The 20,374-nt window shown below is 34.9% G+C and overlaps 3 protein-coding genes across 4 annotated transcripts; 1 reads left to right on the top strand and 2 right to left on the bottom strand.

Annotated features, from left to right (window-relative positions):
• Nucleotides 1–1,680: 1,680 nt before the first annotated feature.
• Nucleotides 1,681–4,864, top strand: LOC132645978 (serine/threonine-protein phosphatase PP1 isozyme 9). Its single transcript, XM_060363277.1, has 4 exons — nucleotides 1,681–2,289; nucleotides 3,227–3,786; nucleotides 4,231–4,413; nucleotides 4,557–4,864. Exons 1-4 carry the CDS (start codon nucleotides 2,109–2,111, stop codon nucleotides 4,578–4,580), a joined length of 948 nt encoding a protein of 315 aa, XP_060219260.1. The 5' UTR covers nucleotides 1,681–2,108; the 3' UTR covers nucleotides 4,581–4,864.
• A 981-nt stretch (nucleotides 4,865–5,845) lies between these two features.
• On the bottom strand, nucleotides 5,846–11,141 carry LOC132645979 (folate-binding protein 1). The gene is made up of 4 exons (XM_060363278.1): nucleotides 10,927–11,141; nucleotides 7,092–7,450; nucleotides 6,518–6,843; nucleotides 5,846–6,198 (listed from the first exon to the last, which is right to left on the bottom strand). The coding sequence occupies exons 1-4, from the start codon at nucleotides 11,000–11,002 to the stop codon at nucleotides 6,099–6,101; spliced, it is 861 nt and encodes a 286-aa protein (XP_060219261.1). The 5' UTR covers nucleotides 11,003–11,141; the 3' UTR covers nucleotides 5,846–6,098.
• A 3,277-nt stretch (nucleotides 11,142–14,418) lies between these two features.
• On the bottom strand, nucleotides 14,419–18,462 carry LOC132645977 (dormancy-associated protein homolog 3). Of its 2 annotated transcripts, none has more exons than XM_060363275.1 (3): nucleotides 18,228–18,462; nucleotides 17,575–17,756; nucleotides 14,419–14,798 (listed from the first exon to the last, which is right to left on the bottom strand). In XM_060363275.1, the coding sequence occupies exons 1-3, from the start codon at nucleotides 18,343–18,345 to the stop codon at nucleotides 14,682–14,684; spliced, it is 417 nt and encodes a 138-aa protein (XP_060219258.1). In that variant the 5' UTR covers nucleotides 18,346–18,462; the 3' UTR covers nucleotides 14,419–14,681. The 2 variants fall into 2 exon arrangements, with proteins under 2 accessions (XP_060219258.1, XP_060219259.1); XM_060363276.1 differs by having other exon boundaries at nucleotides 17,595–17,756.
• Nucleotides 18,463–20,374: the final 1,912 nt, after the last annotated feature.

Below are 20,374 nucleotides of genomic sequence, written 5' to 3'. Positions count from 1 at the left end.
TGGTTGCAATTCCTTCCTTTGTTTGAAGTTGTGAAAAGCTTAATGACATTGTTATGGACTAGCCCACTTGTTAAAAAGAATGAAATGGGCCAATTGGTCCAGTTCCAGTCTCTATTCAATTTGATATAGCTCTCCCTTAGGAATTGTAGAATTATTTCCAACTTTCCCTCTAATAGATATAAGTTGATTTTTGGCAGTTCCAAATTAACATCAAATTTCTCTTAATGTGGTGTTCTTTGGAACTGCAGTTACTCACAAAGTGTGTTAACATTCTAGTTTTATAAGGGGACACTTAGTTTCTCGGATTTAAATTAAATAGTTAGAGAACAACTTCTGTCTAATTTGTTATTCATTCTTTTCTCGTTTGAATATGTAATACAACAACAACAACCCAGTGAAATCCCACATCGTGGGGTCTGGGGAGGGTAGAGTGTACGCAGACCTTACTCCTACCAAGGTAGGACGGCTGTTTCCGAAAGACCCTTGGCTCAAGAAAAGCATAAAGCATAAAAAAAGTCGGATAAGGCTAAAAAATTCAAAACGACATGGAAAAGCAATAATATAAAATAAAATAATGTAATCGACACAGATGCCACAGGATAATCAAAGCACAGGAAATAACAGATAATAGCACAAATCGGAGCACAAGAAAGTAATTTGCGATACTGCGACCGTTTGAATATGTAATAGAACAAATATAATAAATAAATAAATAATGCACTGTAGTAGTGAAATTTTCATTTCTCAATAAAAGTTTAATATTATAATCTTGCTAGATCCTCTGCCTTATGTATATTCTTGTAATGAAACCGGCACTAAAAAATAAAACTCTTTTGTTCGAATCTGTATTGCAAACCCTCATTTTTAGATGGTTCAGAAATGTTATCCTCCTTCCGTTTCAATTTAGATTACTTGAGATTTCGGAGTACAAAGGTCAAACTAACTAATGTTTGGTGTGAAATCTAATATAGAATTTTTAATTTTGTTGAAATAAAATTTACATATTCAGGAACTACATAAAGAACACTATAAATCACAATAATTAATAATTCAAAATATTTGATAAAATTATGATCAAAGAAAATATATTTTGATTCTCCAAATAATAATTATGACAAAAAAAATTGAAACTGAGGGAGCAATAACTAATACCATTCTTCTGATAATTTTATCTCTAATCAATTGTTTAAAACTGTAGATTCGTATTTTCATAATATTAGTCTAATGAATATTTAAAACTTTATGTTAAAACAAAATGAAATAATAGAGACACCATTAAGAGCCCGTTTGGATTGGCTTATAAGTTAGCTTATAAGCTGTTTTCAGTTTTTTTGAGTGTTTGGCTGGCCAGCTTAAAGTCATTTTGTGCTTAAAATAAGCTCAAAAAAATAATTGGGCTCATTTGACTTAGCTTATCTAAAGCAGCTTATAAGCTAAAAATAACTTATAAGCCAAAAAAAATAGGTTAGACTACCGCAATTTATTTTTTTTAACTTATAAGCTGCAAACAACTTATAGGGATAAGCCCATCCAAACAGGCTCTAAAGACAGAGGTTGATACATCATTCCCACGAAGTGAGCACGTGTATGTAAGTCATGTTGTGTTTCGGTCAAAACTATCGTGCCCGCCGCGCCTTATAGAAAACAGACAACAGTCCTAGAAATCCCATTTTCTTTAATTTGAAGATTTCAACCGTTTTGAATCTTCTTGGCAGTTGCCACATTTTCATACTAAATTTAATAATGATCATACAAAAGAAAAAAAAAACTTTTAGAAAAAACAAAGAATGGAGGAAAAATAAAGAGAGATAATAGGAGAAGAGACGAGCATAGCACGCATCCAACATTGACAACAACATACCTCTAATACAATTACCCCTTTTTTTTTACCTTCATTCTTAAGCCTTTTCCACCCTTTTCTTCTAATCATATCCATTTTGTTTTCCTACTTATACGCAATACCCTTTTCTTGTTTTGTCAAGAGGGGAAAGTTGGGTGGTTGAGTCTTTGTTTCTTGTTTTTTTTTTTTTTTTTAATTGTATTAGATTAGGAAGAAAGAGAGTCTTGATAGATTAGAGGGAATTCTTGTTTTTGTGAGAGAAAAAAGAATGGAAGGGTTGATGGAAAAGGGTGTTTTGGATGATATAATAAGGAGATTATTGGAAGAGAAGGGAGGTAAACAAGTTCAGCTATCTGAGGCTGAGATCCGACAGCTTTGTGTTAATGCTCGCCAGATTTTCCTTTCTCAGCCTAATCTCCTCAGGATTCGTGCCCCCATTAGGATCTGTGGTTTGTCTGTTTTTTTTTTTTTTCATTTTATCTTGGGTAAATTTGTTTCTTTTTTGTTTTTATGTTTTTTCTGTATCTTGATATATGGCTGTATTGATGATGAATTGCATATCTTGAATGTTGAACATAACTTCTTCTTCTTTTGTAACCGTGGTGTTCGAGCGAACCTGGTAGCTTCTGTTAACATAGATAATAGAGAATGTTGAGCATTTTTTCAGCATGCAGGATAAGTGGAAGGATCTTTGTATATGTGATTGTGTGTCTTATCTTTTGTTGTCATATGATTGGTAAAAATTGGATCTTTATGCTTTGGGAGATTATTCTTTGATGATTAAGAAAAGATCTGGTTTATTCCACCCTCTGCCCTTAAATAAATGGATGTCTCTGATTCACTGTTGTGACCTAGAAAGCTGGGGTGGTATGATATATTGGATTGAAAAGATTGATGTGCTTGTACAAAAATAAGATATTTATTAGATTAAAAGGTTTGCCTATACAATGAGCATGTGAGAGACTGAAGGTACGTGTTGGTTAATAACAGGATAAGTATTCATAGATAGCTATGCAATGCTAGAGTTGGTTTATATACTATTGTCTAGATAATTTGTGGTTTACTGTTTAGGGTCTTACTTGAACATGATCTGTTCTATAGGCTCGTACCTCTGTATCCTTGCTGTTATGTAGGAAAACGGATGTAACTCAAAATTGGTTAAATTTGATGTTAATAGACTTGCACTGCCAAATTCTGGTGTCTGTGAAATGTTTGATTATCTCAAATGTAATTTTTGGAGGCTCTTTCTGATGCTATAGTTATCAAATTCTTGAAAAGTTTTGCTTGCATAGAACACTTTGTTTCCATTGGGATGTCATAATGTCTCTCCTCGTCTGCTGCTTAATATTCTCGTAAGTTTATCTTTTTCCTTTGCCATCCTTGCAGGTGACATACATGGGCAATTCCAAGACTTATTAAGACTTTTCGAATATGGTGGCTATCCTCCTTCAGCAAACTATCTTTTTCTTGGGGATTATGTTGATCGTGGCAAGCAGAGTTTAGAAACAATATGTTTGCTACTGGCGTACAAAATAAGGTACCCTGACAAGATCTTCCTTCTAAGGGGGAACCACGAAGATGCAAAAATCAACAGGGTCTATGGATTTTATGATGAATGTAAAAGGAGATTCAATGTTAGGCTATGGAAGATATTCACGGACTGCTTTAATTGTTTGCCTGTTGCTGCACTTATTGATGAAAAGATCCTTTGCATGCATGGCGGAATTTCTCCAGAACTAAAAAATCTGGAACAAATAAACGAAATCCAGCGGCCAGCTGAGATTCCAGATGGCGGCTTGCTGTGTGATCTGCTGTGGGCTGATCCTGACCCTAGAATTAAGGGTTGGTCAGATAGTGATCGAGGTGTTTCTTGTACTTTTGGACCTGATGTAGTTGCTGAATTTTTGGCTAAGAATGAGTTAGACCTCATCTGCCGGGGTCATCAGGTATAACCATATTCTGGCTGTTCAAAAAAATTAAAACTTCATTATCGCTGTTAAACGTTGAAAACTTTAAACACCTACTTTAGCCTTCATTATCAGCAGGTGAATGCTTTTCAGGCATTTATTTTGTCCACTTATTAAAAAAGCCCATGCTACGGAATTTCATACGTTTCTCATGGAAAATTTCTTTTCATTTCAAGCTTTATGGCTCTACAAACTCTCAACATTTAGCAAAGTATTGTCAAATTTATAACATGAATAGTTCTGGTATAGTTTTGTTTTTCTTTTTGAATATTTGGGGCAATTCTGAACAACAGTTGTTGTTGAAGCACTTCAATAATTTTACTTCTGTAGTAGTTGTTGGCTTTGCTTCTAAGCCATCAGTATTTCAGTTTGTTCAAGTTTTATTTGTTTCGAATATATTCTAATCCTAAAGTTTTGTTTTAGGTGGTGGAGGATGGATATGAATTCTTTGCTAAGCGAAGACTTGTGACTCTATTTTCTGCTCCCAATTACGGTGGGGAATTCGATAATGCAGGTGCCCTATTAAGCGTTGATGAGCAACTTGTATGCTCCTTTGAAATATTGAAACCGGTATTAACTAGCAGTTCAAAGTTGCCCCTTAAGAAGGTATGATAATCTTGATCATGTTATTTCAAGTTACTATCGTGATTTTGACATGAAGAGTTCTTATAAGTCCTGGGAAGTTTTTGCAGTGGAGATTCTACGAGATATCTTACGATTGTTTTTTTTTTTTTCCTTCTTTTGAACAGCCACCTAAGGTTGGAGGGAACTGATACAGTAGAAAATGTACATGGAGATATATCCAGTATATAGCGAAGAATGACAAGCACTACATTTTATATTCTGTTATTGACACAAGCCATCCTTTCCAAATACCTTTTTGGCTTTGGAACTGTGGATAGGCCAAAGGAAAAAAGAAATCTGTAAATCGGCAACATAACGTGTCTTCAGAAGACCTAAGATGTTTCAGTTGTTTAATTTAGACACCTTTTGTTTTACTTCCTGTATTTACTAGCACTCAAATTTGACAATTATTGATTGAGAATGAGTTGCATTACTGTCCAGTAGTTTACAAATTCTGCAAGGTTACGGTTCATGAATCTTTTGTTTTAATGATAACACAACCATTTTGTAACTGCAATTTTGACTTACTTGATGATGAGGATGGTGTCTATTCTAACTTAACAGCCAGTGAAAATGTTACAAACCCATTACCCTCATCTGTGGCCCATGCCTCTCTATTTGGGCAGCAAGTGAAGGGACTGAATGGGACTGGTGTCATAAATGTTGTAGGTGGCAAGCATGCATACTACTAAGCTCTTTTCAAACTACTGACATTTTCTGTGGAGGTCTGAATTATTTAATTTATTTGGTTGAAGTTAAAAAAGATAATACTTGAAATTGAAAAAGAGTGTATAAACATTGAAGTTGTGTTTAAACGTGAATTTCACTTGAAAAATGTTGTGTCGTAACCATTATTCCCCCTTGAAATACTCTTCAAACAACTTTAATATGTAACCAATATTTCAAACAGCTTACTTCAGTATATTCGTAAATACTGATAGCCAAACATGTACTATTTGCCAATACTCATGCTTATGGACAAACGGTCGCTTACTAGTCCTTTTCAAGTTATTGGAATTGCAACCATATAGTTATACAGTCTTAAAGAATAGTGTAGCCATAGTTTTTACCACTAGTCATTCATAATTGAAAAATCATTTTAAAAGTTTTTTGTGACAATAATGCAGCGTAACAATTCCCAGAATCTGCTGTGAGCGGGAAAAATTATTTAGATCCGCGTAAATGATTTGGTTATTTTATCAGGTGTTTATATCAAATTCCAGAAACCCGGTCTTCCTAAATAAAGCACCACACAGCATTGGCATCACTCCAAAGCGAAGTGTAAATTAAGCACCATAACCGATCTTTTTCTACTTTTCTGCAATCTGATTCGTGGGCATGCACCGTTCAATCCAACCTACTTGATGCTATCACAAGGGAACTAAAATGGCTGTATGTTCCAGCTGCTTCCATGTTATCAAACTTGCCTTCGATTTTTTTTTGATCAAGTCAAAGAGAAACCTCTCAGAAATATGATTTCCGTGAAGGGAGGCAGAGACATTAGAGTTGGACCAAAACTTTCTTCACTGGTTTACACTTTTAAGTACAATAACAATTAAACCTGTATTCATCGTTGACGTTGTCTTGGAGCACAGTAACAACTAACAAGATGAAATTCCTCTCAACTAAGGAGTTGGTCATCATCTTTAACTTCCCTCTCGGCTGCCTCAACTTGTAAGAGATCTCGGGCTCCCCCTTCCTTCCCATTTCTTGGCAGTACGTTGGAGGGCTGCTAGTTTCTGGCGTTGCCTACGGCTTTTCCTTTGACTGCATGATAAAAGTAAATTTACACAATGAAGGATGGCATCGTAAGTGTGCAGACATAATCAAACTTTCAAATACGTTGATGATCAGCCACATGATTATACAGCTCTTAGTAACAACTAACATTCTAAGACTACATGTAATGCCAGAGAGAGTCCACGAAGCTTAAAATTAGATCCTCTTTATTTATCTTTCTTTTTCCTTTATTTGGTTTTTTTCTTTGCAAGACAACAACAACCCAGTGAAATCCCACAACGTGGGGTCTGGGGAGTTTTTTTCTTTACAACAAGTTGACAATAACTACTAAAAAGAGTTGCCTCACCTGGTAAATAGAAGTCCTGCTGTAAGAACCATGCCTCCTACAGCCCAAGATATTCTCTCATTAAATGTCATGTCCTCCACCCATTGCTTGAAATCTTCCACCAAACCCGAATTGTCCGCTTTCTCTTGCACCTTGGATCGTGAAGTCCTCCACGAATCAGCAATATAATCCACACTAGATTTTCCGCCGTAGCAAGAAACTTCTTCTGGATCATCAGACAAAGACTTCACAGAAAAACCTGCAACGCGGCAGAGCTCTGTCCCATTAGAGATCCATTCGGATGCTCTACCACAAACAAAGTCGTTTACAGCACAGGGTGCTAGAACCTGACATGTAACTTCTAATCAGATGTGAAATATGTCAATAACTAACAAGTACCAACATGATGAGAAAATAATTGATGTCATTGGCCTTGAGCTCAGCCAAAGGGGCAAAAAACATTTTGAGACACAGTCGATATGATCCAACATACCAAATCAAAATATCCAAAGCTTGTTATTTGGTGGACTCTGATACTCCATTGATGAATAACTCATCTAAAAAATCTGTTAACAAACTGGACCTCTAAACAAACCTGTGTCTTAGCATCAATGGAGAAGTACGCGTTGGAGCAAGCTTGGTATACTTTGTCACAGAGAGAGGGGCATAAAACAGGGGGTCCAGGCTGCACACCAACACGTGGATCACAGATTGAACACTCCAACATTTCCCATAAGTGCAAACACTCCTGGCTCGCTTCTCCAGTTGAAGCAAGCCTCCTAATGGATATAAAAGCAGGATGTGTCTGCGTGACATCGCAGCAAGTTTTTCCGCGAAATACCCTGCAGAGGTTCAAATCTCTTGGGCCCTTTTTTACTTTTCCTGGAGGTCTTCCTTCATTTGAAAATCGAGGAAAGCGGCCACCAGGAGAAATGCAAACTCCACCATCTTTACCTGTAGTTAAATGATTCAGTGACTCGTTATTGGAATTGTAGATGCTAGAAATAAAAATCTTAAATTTTTTTGAGACCATCAAAATTCTTTTTAAGATCCTTCTATCAATTAATACTCTTGACTTGTATTCATAATCAGATCATATTGACCTGACCCCACATCATCAAAGAAATTCCGTTTTTTTTTTTTTTTTCAAGGTTCTTAAAATCAGTTGAATTTTTTACGACATACCTAAACAACATCTGCTCATCAATCTCAACCTAATTGGAGTCGGAAATATGAATCATCATTGATGTCGCTCCGCTAGAACCTTCTCAATCCAATATTCAATAATTTATGCTCTCTAACAATAAAGAGTCTCTACACTTGCTGTTGGCATACTGATATCTAACAAGATGAAAGACTGCTAATAAACCTAAAGTAAGCATACCAACATGATTTTAATGCAAACTAACCAGTATCGCCTATATGGATCTATTTTTTCCACTATCTCTATTTCTCGCTAAGTCTATGTGGGTTTCAAGAGATTGTAAGTCTTTCGATACAACTTTCTTCCACGTAATTTTAGGTCTACCTCGTCTCATTTTAACACATTCAATCACAATGTTTCACACCCAGGGACAAGTACATCTTGTAGTAGATGTAGGACATGAGCACAACCATCTCCAGCGACCTCTCTAATTGTATCCTCTAGGTGTGCAACTTGCACATGCTATCGAATCATTTTATCTTGTCTAATATTGTATAACCGTACATCCATGTTAGTATTCACATATTTGTGGCATATCATCTTGTTGATATGTTGGACCTTAGAGGCTCAGCATTTACTACTATATCATCCTTTGCATAATACTTCGGTAGCACACTAACACTTTCCCTTATTATATCTTCATCTATCATTCCTTTATATTGGATCAAGCTTAGGTATTTGAATTGTTTGCATTACGCACTGCGAATCCATCTAATCTCACTGTATTCCACTCTTATTATGCTGGCATATATTCAATTTTAATCTACTTATCTCAACACCTTTATCTTTAGAGTGCTTCTCCATAGTTCAAACTTGTGGTTGATATCCTCACTAGTTTTGTCAATTAACACAATATTGTCTGCAAATAGCTTACACCATCAAATTTAGTTAGATCCTCCATAACTAAGGTAAACAAATACGGCACAAAACAAATCCTGGATCACCCACAGTAAGGGAAAACTCCTTTTTATCTCCTACCACTGTTCTCACATAAGTGGCAGCACCTTCATACATTTACTTTATGGCGTTACATATTAATATGCATTCTTTTTTTCTCCAACACCCACCATAGGACTTTGCTTGACATTACAATATGTTTTACCTAAGTCACTGAATATCATGCGGCGATCCTTCTTCCTCACCCGATAAATTGCCACGAAGAACTTTGATGACATCCCTAAGTTACCAATTTAACAAAAAAATTGGTGTTGCCCGAATAAGACAAGAAAACCACAACTTTACAAAATTAATTCTCTGCAATTCCAATAATGCATGTTTTTTTCCTATGTTATAGCTAATAGTCCCAAAAGGAAGTGCCAAGGCAATTGACTTTTATCGTCAAAGAAAGTTCTCATATACAGGTGAGGAACTGTGCAACTTCAAGAGTCTTAGAGTCCTCTTTTTTTCTCGTTAAGACTGATAAAGAAAAGACTCCTCAATAAATGAAAATGGAAAAATTCCTAAACGAACCAAACAGACAATTTGTCACAGATACTATCGACCAATCTCTAACTTATCACAAAAGAACCCTCTAATTCCAAATTTTGGACCTGCATTGAGCCCCAAAAGCCCACTTTCCAAAGACGTGCAATCAACAGTAGAGCTCCTACAGCTGCTAGGCATATAAAACAACGGTGCATTTATGAGTGTCTATGATATCTTTAGCTTAGTCCAGCGCTGATCAAAGGAATCTCTTGGCAAACTGGAAATTAGAAGGTCGAATAAAGAATAACACAAGTAGGTGTTTCAAACATCATTCCAGTGAAAATAAAAATCCACTTTGGAAGATGAGAAACAGTTTATATCTTTCTATACCTCTGCACAAAACCAATAAGTCAATAACTAGATGTATAGATGATAAAAGCAATCTTTTGAGGAAAAGAGCATACTAATGCCCACGCTCACCCACTCACTCCCCCCAAACCAAATGAAGTTCTGGGGACTTGCATAACACAATAGTGCTTCTTTCTTTTGCTGGCTAGCGGAAGTATAACACTTGTATTAGATATGTTAGGTGATGTTGATACGTCTAGCCTCAAATTCCTACCCAAAAAAAAAATCCTTATTATCTATAATACAAGATCAGTGACCAACTGCACATACACTTTGTCTTCCATTCCGATAAAAGGTGTTGAATATTTATTTTGCAAAGTTAAGACCTGTCTGTATTGATTCTTCTATAATAAGCATCTTACTTAAAAACAGGAATGTTACGGTTCATATTTCACGTAAATTCCAACATGAAAGCAATCCTGTTAGCTGAAAATATAATTTCTAACTCCTAGAATGCATCTGCATCTCCTCTTATCTCTCTCTGCACGATATTTCTGGATATTGTTAAACCTCCCATTACCCATCTGACTCTAGCATGGAGGGAAATTCCACCTCTATTTGATGCTTCAATCAGTTTTTGCACGACTTCTTTGACACCGTTAATGAATATCACATGATCTAGGACCACAGAACACTGCCACATGCCAGGCACTTCTTTTTAATTCACTAATAATGATATGAATTGCAGCTAAAGCTTGAATGTTGTGAATTTGATTGTGTATCAGTATACCGGCCTAATGCCTATCAGATGGAAAAAGAATTAACTATGTTCATATTCTGATTTGTGTGCAAAGGTGAAAATTAATGACTAGATATATACTTTTTTATTAGACTAACATACTCACATACTACTAATCAAATTTGAGCCCCATATCCCAAAGTTCTGCACCCAGGTATAAGAGGTGTGCTATGAATAGCTCAACTTTTGCATTCTCAGAAAACACTAAATATATTAGATAGTTGAACAAAACAAAAAAGAAAGAGATCAGTGTGAAAAGCAAAATAGAAGAATTTAATATTTTACTTTTACCACCCAAGAAAAACCAAAAAAGAGAACCATTTATCCTACTAAGAAATACTCGTTAAGAGTAAATCACATCAAGAAAAAATCGGACTCTACACTCTACTCAGTTACCATTAAACTAATCCACCACTATAAATTGGAAGTAAATATATCCAAAACATTTACCAGGTTATCAAAATATTCACAACCCAATATAGCTCGATCAGCAAATTAACTGCCAAATTGAATAGGATTTCCTTACTACAATCATTCATTTATTAAGTCAAGAAAATAATCTGAACAAGATTAAAAAGGTAAAAAATTAAGGATAGTTTGTATCTAGGGCTTGACTTTTGGTTACGCAAAAGCTAGAAAGATTAGGGATGGTACCTGATACGTAGTGTAATTGAAGGTGAAGGGATGTTGCCAACAACAGTAGCAAAGAGAATTGCAAGTTTATTTCCATCCTTCATTCCCCACTTGTCTTCTCCTTCTCACTTCTTCCCTGTTTATTTAAACCACCGTTTTCTTCATTCCTTTTTTTTTTTTTTGAGTTTAAGTTCAATTAAGTGCAAAAAAATTTAGACAATTAAATTACTTAAAACTCAACTACAACTGATTCTTTATGAAAAGCTGGTATGGAGTAGTTAATAACTTGAAAACTATAATACTAATTGAGAGTGATCTAGATTTTATGCCCAATTGGTTTAATTGAATCTTTATGATAAGATTTTTAGAATTAAACTCCGTACTTTATAAATTATGAATTCAGAAGTTAATATTTATTCAATTCAAGATATTTTTCTGGATTTAATATAAGAAATATTAGGTTCAATAAAATTCATAAAATGTATTTTCCATCTATGTCTCTATAACAATCAACGTCCTGAAATATTAAACAACAATAAGTGTTAAAAAGAAAAAAAAGAAAAAAAAGAGTAGTAGCATATGTTAGTGAATATAACTTTGTTTTATTCTACGAATTCGCATGAGCTTAATTGTAATATGCAAGTTTTGTATGAAAGTACAATTAGGAATTATCCGCTTCACAGATGAAGTTATGCTAAAATCATAATGCAAGAGTTGTAAATTATGGAGTAATAATATAAAAATTATTTGGCTCATTGCATTAAAAATGAAAGGTATACGATTTGTAATTTAAAGTATGTATTTAAGTATGTATTTAATTTTAATAAATTAGACAGAGTTTATTTTCAATTTTAACCTTGAGAATATTGAAAAGATAAGCACAATTTGTCATTTTATTTGTTTATCCAAGTATAACTAATCCTTGAACTGGTTATACCACATCGAGAGAGTTATCTAAAAGTACTCCAAGATCTCAATAAATTTAGATCTGTATAATTAACATCAAAAATAAAAATACATCAAAAAGAAATATGAAATTATGCCTAATTTGATATCTAAACTACGTTCATAATAGGAATAACCAAAGGTTTTAAAAGTCTATCGGGTACAAAGTCAAGCCATCGCTGTCTAATTTGGTCACCGGAAAGTGGCATCCGTAGATTTTAGAAGTCATCGTTCTGTTGGGTCCAAGTCAAGCATTCATGCACCTCTCATTTATCCTCTCATACCATAATATTTCAAGTTTATTTTAAGCATAAAATAAGAAATCCTTTTTGTATGACCGGCACTTTAGCTGGACTAAGTCGCAAAGTTAATAACACATAGCAACAAAAAGTGATGGAACATGGTTAAGAATGAAAGATGTTAACCAAAAAAAGATAAGAAAAAAGAAACTGGCATCTTACTTGATTAAGACATGCTTTGCTTGAATAAAAAATGTTACATAACGCGAATGAATCACTCATATTCTTCCTTAATATTTCCGAGAAAGTACCCAACTGAAATGGTAGACCAAACTGCGGACTTAAGAATTTTAAGTCTTCGTATTGCAATATTACTAAATACCACTAGTCGCTCAGTGCTCACTTCTCCATGGTGTAATAGGGCATTGAACGAGCAATATTTTCTAACAAACACATTTGTAACTACATTTCTAATTTAGCCATCTGGACGATGTTGTTTTATGAGAAAACGAGCAGGAGAATTAGTGCAAATAACATACGTGTGGGAAATGGCAAATCATTCAATAATTTCAATAAATAGGCCTTTCTTATTACTGTTCTTCATGTTGGAACAAATGTTTCAATTAATTTTTAAACAATTCACTTGATAAGAGATTTGATCATCAAAGTGGATGAATGTGAATTCATAAATTTCACTTCATTTAGTCTTTTACGTTTTAGGTTCTTGAAAGTTAGTTATTTATTTGTTAAATTCATGAACCTATTAATAACTATTACTAAAAGAAAACTCTTCTTACAAGAACATTTATCCTATAAATAGTTCTTCTTTTCTTGTAAAATAAAGCAATCCAAAAACACTTTCCCTTGAAAATATTTGAGAGACATTGATCATAAGGTGAAATCACAGATTCACGAATAGAAGAGCAACGTTCTTAAATGCTACTTGTTGTATGGCTTAGTTGAATCCCGAAGATAGAGTTGTCATTTGTTTTTCCGTTTGATCATGGGAGACACTCCAACTATCTTCAAGAAATGTCTTGACGTGCCTCTAAGCCAAGCAAGTCCTATTTTTGGTCTTAATATTATATGTATTCTAACAATTTGATGTTATTTCAGTTCGAGCAGTTGGAAGATATAAGTATCCTTTTTCTAACGCTTCAAATCCACTTTTCTTTTTCCTTCTTTTGTTTTTTGTTTCATTACTCCAAATTCAGATATTGAACATGTATTACTGAGTTCGGCGCCTAAATGGTTCCCCAGAAAACCATTTGGTTCTTTTATAGCACATAGTTCCGGTGAAAGTTACCTTACATTAAGTATTCTGGATTTGTTTAAGAAATCCACTACCAGCAGATAACATATTGTTTCTCTTTACCTACTTCTCCCTGAGATCACTAGCTTTAAGCTGAAAATCTATTCAGAAGCAACAAAGTTGCTATATAAGTAAAGACTCTAATTCGTCTTGATCTGTCTTAGTTCCTTTTCCACTTATTCTATTCCTAGTAGTAGGAATATCATCATCTTAATCATTACTAAAGAAAATGACCTGAGAGAGAAATTGGGAAGCTAGAGGTGAAAAGTTGCTCCTTGAAGTTCAGTTGGAAAATAATAAAATAAATGCACATTTAGATAAGCATGTGATGTTTATACAGGAAGAAGAGTAGAAAGAAGCACTAAAGTGATCCATTACATACATTACCAGTTTTCAAAAAAAAAAATATCCATTACATTTAGTGAAGGAAGCATCGTATTAAGAACTGGTTGAACCATGTCGCAAGGGGTACACGATTTGCCAAAATTATTTAAGGCAAATGGTGTACCCCTACACAATTTGCAAAAATTATTTTGGCTAACATTTTTTTTTTTAATTCAGTGAAGACGGAACAGACGGAAAGCCATTAATATTTTGATAAATCGTGTAGGACTATATGATAAACCCATTTAACCCGTTTTAATTTATCATGTAGCCCAATACCTCTTTTGAAATTTTTGGTTGAAAAGGGTGCCCCTTTAAGCAGCGCCAGACTCTAGTATTACTCGTCAATTTGGCAATTAATGATCTAATTATCGTAAGAGACGGGCAACTTTTCCAATTCTAACGAAGAAACTGGGCTCATTATGCCAACGATGACATCAACTTAGAAAAGTGTTTTGACAAAAATCTTCAATAAAATCTCCAACTCGTTTGCGTGACCCTCTTTCTCTCTTCACCCATTGGGTCCTAATTAGACTAAAGTTGAGATGTTTGTTTCTTGTTTCGCCATCACAAAAGACCAACTGTACGTTGATTAACTAATAAACAATCAAAGTGAAAGGTCTGTGATCAACATTTCCAAGACAAGAAAACCATAATATAGCATTAAAAAGGAAACCTCGGATACAAAGCAGACTACATGACGAACTTCATTGCTTGCAGCTTATGCTAAACCTTCGTCACAACATAAACACCACTAACACTATATACAAAATTAAGCACACTCCACACCACCTGTTACAAGACCACAGAACACAACATTCTCAACCAGGAACATGTCAAGGATGTCGAGTACATTCAGCTGCCTCAAGAGGGGTAACAAAAAAACAAAAACTCGACTATATCTCACAGGTCGTAAGGAGGACGAGGGCTTCTGGGTCCAACCCCATTGGCATTCTCGTATGCGAACGATGCTGATCGCCTGCGGAACCGATATGCGTCTCTCCCTGCCGAACCTGATCATCATCACCACACATCAAATAATAATTAGTCTCCCACTCTACAAGAGCACTCTGCCATCAAACGCTGAAAGTTTTAATTCTAATGCAAAAGGTCAATTTTTGAATCCAAGTGAATCAAAAGCTAATACTGGGATCTCTGCATCTCTTAAGATAATTAGCTGAAATTCTAATAAGTTTAAACGGAACTGGTATACATGATAAAGTAAAGCTCTACAAGTGGCATGATGAGAATGGAACACGTGGCAATTAAGAGTTAAAACGTTACTTAGTCATTTTATCTGGTCGGAACAAGAAATCCCAAATAAACCCGGAGCAACTCTTCCATACTAGTTGGTTCGAGTCATTTATGGAAGATGAACGTCACATTACCGGTCCAGATTCGTAGCAAAAGTTAAAACACTTCAGAATTAAAGTAGCATTTATTGTCCATTATTTTCCGTTATTAAGCTAGATTTACAGCTCAAATCCGATGATTATCAACTATAAAAGGGGCCTAATATCTCACTGTAAAGATCATCGAAATACACATTCTTACACTAATTTATGCAATTCAGCCTTTATAATTTGCATATTTTTACTATTCTTTTACCCTGGATCAACACCTATTTATCAAAAGCTAAGGCATGCAAGTGCTCCACTGAAGGAAAACTTATCAAAAAATTCTCTCTGAGAATCATACAAGCCCAAGCTCAATTATTTCATCTATGCTTTACATTGACTTACTGGCCTGATTTTCGTACTTATTATTAGCTATTTATTCATTATTTATAACAAATCAATTCACGTATTCTTTAAACCACAAACAAATGTAACTGTACTCTTTTTAGGTAAACAGAACCATTCCAGACCTCATAATTTATCTGCAATCATGCATTGAACACTTTGCTATGTGTGGCCACAGGCATGCAAGTGCAACACTAAAATTGAGCAGACAGCAAAACCACAGCCCTTGTGTGGCTAGGTCATTCACATTTCCTACGTTAATCAATTACTTTCGTGATAGGTGAGAATCAACTATATCTTTACTAAAACCATATGCAGGGGCGGAGCTAGCATGGTAGTCGGGGATGCGGACGAACCCAGTAACTTTGATCTAAATCCTGTATTTGTGTTGAAAAATTCATTGAATATGTATAAATTGTTAATTTAGAACACTTAAACGAATTAGAATCCCGAACCCACAAGCTTCAAATTCTGGCTCTGCCTCTAACCATATGATATGAACTCAACTCCTGCATATAGACTATGGGATTCGGCATTGTTCCATGTAAGAAATACAGACGTCATTGGTTGTAATGTTTATCTTACTGTGTGAGAGAAGGGCAGGGGAGCAGAATCCAAGAATACATGAACTAGTAGAGAACCTTTAAATACTATCACATAACAATGAATTTACATCTTTTCCCATTGAAATTGTGCCTTGATCTCACTTAGCTAACCAATACAGTAAATATTTCTAACAAAACAATAAGATAACACCTCTAACTCCGACATAAACTATGGAATCAATGCCAGTAGATGTAAAACTATCAAAACTCAAATGGTTGTAATATTTATCTGGCTGGAAAAGAGGAAGGGGAAGGGAGTGAGAAATCAAAGAATATACAGACCAGCTAGTAGAAAATCCCTGTATATTGTCCGCCACTAATATTCCGTTCCCTCTAGGATTGTGTCTCGATTCCCCATCATAGGTAATCAATTACTACACTCTTATACAAAACAAAAAGATAAGAAATCCAGCATATATTATCCGCACAGATAGATACGTCTCTTTGAAAGGGGTCGGGCTAGGTCCTTGATTTCTAAATTTGATGTTTTGACCAAAATGGCAACGTGGGCCGAGTAACAGGATAAGGAGGATCAAAGTAAACTGGACCACCATCCAAGCTGGTATAAGGAGAGCTAGTTATTCAATTATAGGCTATATGTGTAAGCTAATAAGCAGAGCCATGCACAGTATTCAGTACGTATATGTGGCAAAACACCAATTTTGTCTTTTAAACACATCAGTGGACTCTAGGAAGGATATCACTTTCTCAGGGACCACCACTAAATTAAAATAATCACATCCACCTAATGGCCTGCATTATTGCCTCGCATTATCCGCTAAAATGTGTCAATATCCGCAAAATTACACATTTGCCCCTTGACTCTATACACCCCAATTATTGTTCTAATTCTAAAACTAAATTTACAAAAATAACCTTACAAGATTCTTCTAGATCTCTAATTCTCCCCCTTTCCTGGAGGGCACTTAGAGTTAAGAATCAAGCAATTATTCTAATGGTACGATCCGGCAAAGGTGGCGGCGGGAAAACAGGTTATAGGAACAAGCAAGATCGGAAACATGTGATAGTTCCACAAATCTCACTGCACTAACCACAATTAAACTCTTCCTCGTTGTACCCAAATAAAGGTCGATTTAAACGACCAGGTGAAACATGACATTTGACACTTTGTACAATTCAATTATGAGGTACATCAACAAATGTTACAATAAAACGTATATCACTTTTTGCTAGAAGAACCACTCTATTATCAATTTACTCTATTATCGACTTTTAATAAAGGTGATCGACTGAATTCTAGATCATCTTCCGAAATCGTATAACCTTAAAAAAATGAAAAAAAAAGAGTGACTGTTCATTGAAATTGTTACAGTCAAAATACTCATATGTGATACAGGTGTCTAAAAAATTGTTATTTTTCTATATTTAAAAAGAATTTTAACTTTAAAATTTCTCTTTTATCCATTAATAAAATGATTTACCCCAAAAAATGACACCTTACCGGCAAAAGGAGATACCGGAGGTGTAGTACCGGCAGGAGAAACGGGAGGTGAGTCTCTATTCTGACTGCCAGATGGCTTTACTATCATTATACTTCTGGTCACTTTCACCGCGTCCTCACTTGCTTCATCAGTGAAGGATCTCGGTGTAGAAACTTCTGATTCTGAAGCAAAAAGAAAAAAGGAAAAAAAAATGCTCCATCAGAATCGAATATATTTATGGTAACGGAAAAATTTTCAGAATTTTCTATCAAAATGGCCTTTTTTCCTTCTTTTTTTGATAAGTTATCATCTAGTACTTATTAAAGGGGGGAAAGTCATTGATCTGTCTGAGTTAACTTCATCAAATTTAGTCGGAACAGGGTTAACCTTTAATGATCAGATCCTTACGAAAACAACAGATACGTCAAATTATGTAACATCAACCATCGATCTAGATTTTATTATATCGTACAAATCAATATAAGTGTATAAATATAATAGTACGTTATAAGTTATTAATTCAGACTTGCTTTGGACGCAAAAAACAAAAAAAAAAAAAAAAAAAACAGATTCGCTAAACGAATTACAACAAATACTGATTCGTCTATTAATGGATCAACAAACACCGGCGCAAGATAGCAACAAAAGCGTACCCTTGCCGGAATTTGATGAACGGGGGCTAAAAGTAGAATACTTCCGGAGTTTCCCCAGACCACTATCTGGCCTGGGACCGGCAACAGTGTCATCCCATAGCTTGTCAAGTAAGCTCATGGCGCAAGTTAGCGAAATCGGCTCACGTTAAGAGAAGAAGGAACAGAAAAACAAAAAACTACTATGTCCGTTCAGATAGAACCTTCTCGTATTGTTGTGTTCTATTGAGGAGTTAAGTGAAGCCATGAGGAGTGTTATTTATTGAGCAGATTTGTGGGATAAGATTGATTATTGGCCGTAGATTTTAATCTGGTAGATCTGAGATGAAAAGAAGGGTTCGATTTAAGAGCACGTATATAAGGATAAGATGACGTGACAAAGCCGGCGTCTTTCTACCTTTGGCTTTTAGCCACCTGGCTTGTGAACATTGAGTTGATCAGGATGTCACGTGATCGGTTGTTATCATCATTGAAATGTCGGATATGTCCTTAACTTTATCCAGATAGTGGTCGATTGGGTTTCGGCTACTGCATAATTATGATATTGACCCATCTCCGAAAGATTTTTAGTTATGCGTTAACAAAAAGTCTGGCGTCTTCGGTATAGGTTTTATGTAATTTTATCCGTCTCTGAAATTATTATTATTTTTTACTCTGTTGGATTTTAAGCATGGAACCTCAAAATGCTTTCAGTTACTTTTTAAGCGAAGGCTAAAAATTAAAGACCAATCGTGCAAATTGCCCAAATGAAATTGCAATTTAGATTTTTTTACCTTTTTTGTCATTGAATTGCCTCATGCTCCTATGTCATAAGCTCGTAAGTAGTATTCCTTCTCTCAATTACGTTTCACACTCTTTTTATCCGTTTAAAAAAGGTGAACACTCTTTGTTTAGAAACTACGTATTTGACTTAATCTTGAACTATAATTTTGTATTCACACACTTATTCTGATAGAGAATTTACATGGTAACAGATGTGTGCTTTTTATAATCTTCTAAGTACATATTTTGGTGTATGTCTTGAGGGTCTTCTTTCTTTGCTAAGTACATATTTTGGTGTATGTCTTGAGGGTCTTCTTTCTTTGCTACTCCATAATTTTTGTCCAGTCAAATACTCCAATTGAGATGAATGGAGTAATTCATGGGTATTAATTTATTTAATTGAGTTTGAATTTGTAGTTTTCTGAGGAAAATCCATACAGCTATTAGAACTTTCCCTGTTTGATATTCTATTCTATATGAAATAAGCACTCCAATCCAGAAAATGAAATAATTGAAATAAGCAGTCCATTTATGTTCTTCAAAATCTTTTCTTCATCCCTTTCCACCCCTACCTTGAAATGCCATAACCACGACTTTGCTAGGGGAGACTGAAGAAAATATCTAGGCAAGCCCAAGAAGCAAATTATAATTTGGGCACTGTATTTGGTATCATCATAAAAAATGAGCATTATGCTTGTTACAATTATTAGTTTTAAAAGCATTATGCACGCCGTCTTTTCCTTAAGCTATGTCTTGATGTTAACCAGATTAATATTATACCAGTATACCTACTTAACTATCTAAACATAATTCTCAATAATGTCAATCATGCCATACTGAGTAGGTCCCTTTTGGAGCCAAGCCATTTCAAAATCTTAGACAGGTCAAGATGCACTCCTTTATTCTAATACAATTCCTTACCTAATGATCTTTTGTTTTATGTAATTTACATGTGCTTTGATTAATTAGGCAAGTGGTTATATACCTTTAGTTATAAGCAAACGCCCTTTCAAGTTATGGTCCAAATTCTATCTTGCTGGGGCCTTGGTGGGTACTGATCAAGTATGTGAGCTCCACCAAGGTTCTATTGGGCCTCACATCTACAGGAGTTGAACTCTGTGTTAGCTTATCTGAATATCTTTGGTTATCACTAGGCAAATAATGTCCCCTGATTCACATATTTTACTGTACCTTAGTTTTTCTTTTTTGCAAAACTGATACTCATATAAGCTTATGCACATCTCAATTAATCCATTGTCTATCCACTATTCTCATAAACATATGTATCAAATAATTTTGCCCGTCCAAATTTACATAGATAGAATCCTGATATCTTGGAAATAATCTTTAGTCACTTCATTGACCATTTGAAGATCACGATCGCTTTT

Source organism: Lycium barbarum, chromosome 6, assembly GCF_019175385.1.
Source record: "Lycium barbarum isolate Lr01 chromosome 6, ASM1917538v2, whole genome shotgun sequence".
Classification (NCBI taxonomy): Eukaryota; Viridiplantae; Streptophyta; class Magnoliopsida; order Solanales; family Solanaceae; genus Lycium; species Lycium barbarum.
The sequence above is the reverse complement of the archived record's forward strand: the minus strand, read 5'-3'. Positions and strand labels throughout refer to the sequence as shown.

Coding starts and splice junctions, on each gene's coding strand:
- LOC132645978 (XM_060363277.1), top strand. CDS start 2,109: ATGGAAGGGTTGATGGAAAAGGGTGTTTTGGATGATATAATAAGGAGA. Junction 2,290..3,226: donor TGCCCCCATTAGGATCTGTG/GTTTGTCTGTTT, acceptor CCATCCTTGCAG/GTGACATACATGGGCAATTC. Junction 3,787..4,230: donor TCATCTGCCGGGGTCATCAG/GTATAACCATAT, acceptor GTTTTGTTTTAG/GTGGTGGAGGATGGATATGA.
- LOC132645979 (XM_060363278.1), bottom strand. CDS start 11,002: ATGGAAATAAACTTGCAATTCTCTTTGCTACTGTTGTTGGCAACATCC. Junction 7,451..10,926: donor TCAATTACACTACGTATCAG/GTACCATCCCTA, acceptor ATTTAACTACAG/GTAAAGATGGTGGAGTTTGC. Junction 6,199..6,517: donor GCAGGACTTCTATTTACCAG/GTGAGGCAACTC, acceptor TTTATCATGCAG/TCAAAGGAAAAGCCGTAGGC.
- LOC132645977 (XM_060363275.1), bottom strand. CDS start 18,345: ATGAGCTTACTTGACAAGCTATGGGATGACACTGTTGCCGGTCCCAGG. Junction 17,757..18,227: donor TTCATCAAATTCCGGCAAGG/GTACGCTTTTGT, acceptor TTTTTGCTTCAG/AATCAGAAGTTTCTACACCG. Junction 14,799..17,574: donor GTAAGGTGTCATTTTTTGGG/GTAAATCATTTT, acceptor GATGATGATCAG/GTTCGGCAGGGAGAGACGCA.